We start from the raw sequence: 4,418 nt of genomic DNA on the forward strand, positions 1-4,418 counted from the left end.
CGCCCGGTGGTGGGCGCCTGCCTCTCAGGTCTGAGCTCCGCCTTCAGGCCCAGGCAGCCAGCCCATTCAGCGCCCCCGCCCTAAAGGCAGCGGGGCTGGCTCAGGCCTTGGTGGGCTCCCGTGTAGAGGGTGTCAGTGCTGGCCGGTGGCGAGGCCGGCAGTACATGGAAACCCACCGCTGCCCGACACTGCGGAGCCGGGCCAGCCAGCCCCCGGGGACTCCCAGCGAGAGCAGAGAACGGGTATCACAGAGTGTAGCAATTAAAATGGGAAAGCGAGGCAGCCTCCATTTTTGTAGAACATCATCATCGTTAAATAAAAAACCCAAATTAGCCAAAACCGGTTTGGCTCAGTGGATAGAGCGTCGGCCTGCGGACTCAAGGGTCCCGGGTTCGATTCCGGTCAAGGGCACGTACCTGGGTTGCGGGCACATCCCCAGTGAGCTGAACTTGGAAACCAAGTGAAGTTCAGTCCAATTAACCATCACATTTGAAGCAAAAAGGCTTGGCTGCCTCTGAGTTTGCTAGTCCCTCTGGCTCCCTCCTTTCATTCGTTCTCAAGGACCTCACTGGGCAGCACTGGCTGCAGGCTCAGAGGGGCCTGAGCCCCTGCCCCCTCAGCCTGTCGCTGTCTGCAGGGCTGAGCTTCCGACCAGCGGGGAGGGGGAGGGTATTGCAGGGGGGTCAGCAGAAATGACCCGAATGGGGCGGGGCGTGAGGGTCACCAGGAGAGCCCTGCATGCCACCGCGCCGCGGGGCAGAGGGAGCTCAGGCCGGGGGTGGGGGAGGGAAGGGAAATCATGCACGACACTTACACTTTCTGGAACACAAGAAAACTTCTCTGAAATCATAAAAGGCACACCATCCATTGCTGCAAAAGAAGAGAGAGGAAAGGGCATTGTAGATACCATCCATGTCAATGAATTGAGACGTCAACATCGACAGTACAAGCCAGGCAGTGGCTGGAGCCAGCCAACCTGCACGCAGGAGTGTGAGGCCCAGGGGTGTGCACACAGGCAACCATCCCTGCTCCTGGGACACCCCTGGTGCGGGAGGCAGACGCCCCCACGTCCCCGGAAGAGCAGGCAGCTGTGTAGACAAGAGCGGTGAGAGCAGAGCGGGCCCGGCAGAGCAGGCGCGTTAGACATGCTCTCAGCTGAGGGTCACACCCTGGATCGGGTTTTTATCCCTCCTTCCAACTGACAGTCACGTATTTCAGAAGAAAGATCTAGAAACATGACTGCGTTCTGGGCCGTGGTGGCCCCTGGGCTGTTTGTCAGCTCCTGCCGCGCTAGCTGTGATGGACGGGGAGGGGCCCTTGCCCAGGTCGGCTGATTGGACTCGGAAGGATGTAAATACAAACCGAGGAGAAAAAGACCAAGAAAAAAGTAACTTGCAAAACTTGGATATTAGCAACAGCAGCATTTTTATGTGAATCTATGTATAGTTGCATTGCGACCTTTTGTTGAGTTAATAAAGCTGCTGCAATAATCATAACCTGCATGTGTTTCCATATGATCAGATATAAACCCACGTCTGCCACCCCTTTATAATGTGTCATGTCTATCTTATAGCATGCTCAGGTAATAGGCAACATACGTTTTACCTTATACATCTATATATACACGTATACATACATGTGCCCACATATGTAGCATTTTCCAAGGCCTGCTCTTAGCTTCTAAGAGACTGAAGGGAGCGGGGAGACAGTGCCCCGCCCCCCCAGCAGGCGTTCCCCACCTGCCGTCCAGGGAGAGGTCCCCGCTCCACACCTGGAGAACCCGGGGCACGGTGGGGGTTGTTGGGACCGAGCGAGGGCTAACCCGCCAAGTGGGCCATCGAGGTGTAGGGTTGAGGCACACCTGTCCTCAGGGAAGCACTGAGGAGGCTGAAGAGAGAGGCCAGAGCGATGCCATGTGGGACCCCCAGAGGCAGCCGTGTGGAGAGAAGGGAGGACATTTGGGACAAAGTACCACTGTATCTTAGAGTTCAGGATAGAAGGAGGCTCAGTCAGGTGCTCTTCACAGTCTTCTAGAAAACGGAAGAACACACTCAGAAAGCGAGTGGCCAGGACGCTGTGGCTGGGATGGGAACGGAGCTCGCTCTAGACACTTCCACCCATGGGTGGAGCTCCTCACACGGGGGCAGAGTCCCCAGGCGCCAGCGAAAGTTTGCCAAACAGACAATCTGCCTGCCAAACTTCACTTATTCAAAAAATCTAAATGTCAAAGATTATGGTAGAAGGAAGGAATGTGAATTTTGCAAAGCATTTGACAAAACATCTCATGTTAGCCATGTGGATAAGACAGATAAATACGCTGACAATGTGAAGGGGGAGAATCCCTAACTGGCTGGACTAGATGCCCAAGTAGCTGATTAACAGATTGATGTTGACCTTGAGCAATCTCTCTGGTTGCCCAGGGTGTTATCAATGACTTCAATGAAGATGTGCATAGAATGCTTATGTAATACTAGTGACCCGGTGCATGGATTTGTGCACATTGAAAGGAAATTAATTAGAAGGTGGCCAGCAGGGTGGGACTGGGCAAGACGGGCTGGACACACCCTGGAGCCAACCTCCTGCAGTCCCTCCCTGGCTGGCTGCACCTGGGGTGGCGCCGTGGCTCAAAGGGTGTCTGTGGAGTGAGCGGGGTCCCTCCAGCAGGTGGGGTCACTCGGCCTGGCCTGAGGGGATGGGGTGAAACCGGCTCTCTGACATCCCCCAAGGGGTCCCGGGGTGCGAGAGGGCACTCTGCAAAGTTGCTGTTGTTCAGGGTGTGGAACGCAAACGCAAGTGTGCAGTAAACCAGATTCGGGGCTGACAGTGCCCCAGCAACAACATAACACACAGCCAAAGGTGGAATCGCACGGCCCCGCGAGGAATCGGGCTCCTCCTCTCTGGTTTCAGGGTGTGTCACCCGAGAACCGCTGCTGCCAAGTCACTGCAGGTCGGCAGCTCCTGCGTTGAGCGTTTGCCCCCTGGTGGTTAGTGCACGTCATAACGACCAATTGGAAGGTCGGACACTTAGCATATTAGCCTTTTATATATATAGAGGCCTGGTGCACAATCATTCGTGCGCTGGGGGCAAGTGGGGAGCTGGGTCCCTCAGCCCAGCCTGCACCCTTTAGCAGTCTGGGAGCCCTTGGAGGATGTCCGACTGACAGCTTAGGCCTGCTCCGTGGACATCCTTAGCGCTGCTGCGCCTCTACTGCTGCGCTCACCAGCCATCAGCCCGGCTTGTGGCTGAGCAGTGCTCCCCCTGTGGGAGCGCACTGACGACCAGGGGGCAGCTCCTGCGTTGAGCGTCTGCCCCCTGGTGGTCAGTGTGCATCATAGTGACGGTAATTCCACTGTTCGGTCGATTTACGTATTACCCTTTTATTATACAGGATGTGGCTGACGGGAAGTCAGGGAGGGCAGTTTATAAACTGGTAATAGAAAGAAATCCAAGAAAGATCTCAAAAAGTTGGGATCATGGGCTACACTTAACGGACGGATGGAACTTACTAAAGGTCATTAAGTCCAGTTGGTACTTTAGGCCCCAAGCCGATGGTATTAGGTGGAATGAAAGAGATGTGGAGCCACAGCAGAAGATATGAACAATAATGTGACTTCAGCACGTGACAGGGGCAGGGATGCCATGGTGAGGCACAGGCTGAGTCCTGGCACCAGAGCCAGGCGGGCGCCGTGTTGGCCGGAGCTCAGTGCGGGACCGACTCCTCTGAGCATTACCGGCAGCTCTAAGGAGGCCCAAGACGGTGGGGAGCTCGAAGCCAGACCAGTGAGGAGAGGAGAGGACGCCGTCAGGCCTGATGCTCCAGGGAGGCCGATCCTGTCCACTCTTGTTCACTGTGGCCCCACTGGGTCCCAGCGCTGGGCCAGCACACGGAAGGTCAGCAGATGGGGGCCCTGGCCCTGGAAGAGGAGGCCGGAAGGTGACCACACGCATTCTCAGCGCTGCCACAGGGGAGCGGCAGAGAGGTGGGGTGAGGTGCAGAGGGGAGCTGCCCTCCTCTGGGGGATCCGAGGAAGGGCCAGCAGAGCTGGGTGGGAGCACCAGGCAGGCGGCCATGGGTTGGGGAGCTGGGGGGGGGGTGTTCTGTGTGGGGTACAAAGCTGATCTGTGGGACCGCTAAATCCCCTTCTAATTCTATAACGTTCATTTTGACTCTCCTTATCTGGGCAGCCTTTTCATGTTTTAAAATATCTAGAGGTTTGCCAAACATAATTCTTAAAATCAACGGCACACGTTTTTCATGTGTTCCAAACGCACGTTCATCAATCACCCCATCCCGGCTCCTCGTGGGGGAGCCAGGCCTCCCCCCCTCCCTCCCTCCCAGCTGAAGCCAGTATTTTGTCTTCGCTGCTCTGTGCACAGAGGCTGATGCGTGTTCCACACTATCTACTGCTGAGTCCCC

General features: G+C 56.0%; 1 protein-coding gene across 2 annotated transcripts in view; it reads right to left on the reverse strand.

The window, feature by feature from the left end:
• The window catches only part of MVB12B (multivesicular body subunit 12B), a 148,631-nt gene that overhangs the window by 34,911 nt on the left and 109,302 nt on the right, over positions 1 to 4,418 (reverse strand). For both annotated transcript variants that reach the window (XM_014529406.1, XM_014529405.1), the window contains exon 8: positions 815 to 870. In XM_014529406.1, coding sequence (XP_014384892.1) covers positions 815 to 870 — 56 coding nt within the window. The remainder of the gene's footprint in view (positions 1 to 814; positions 871 to 4,418) is intronic.

This window comes from Myotis brandtii, unplaced genomic scaffold (assembly GCF_000412655.1).
Source record: "Myotis brandtii unplaced genomic scaffold, ASM41265v1 scaffold68, whole genome shotgun sequence".
Taxonomy (NCBI): Eukaryota; Metazoa; Chordata; class Mammalia; order Chiroptera; family Vespertilionidae; genus Myotis; species Myotis brandtii.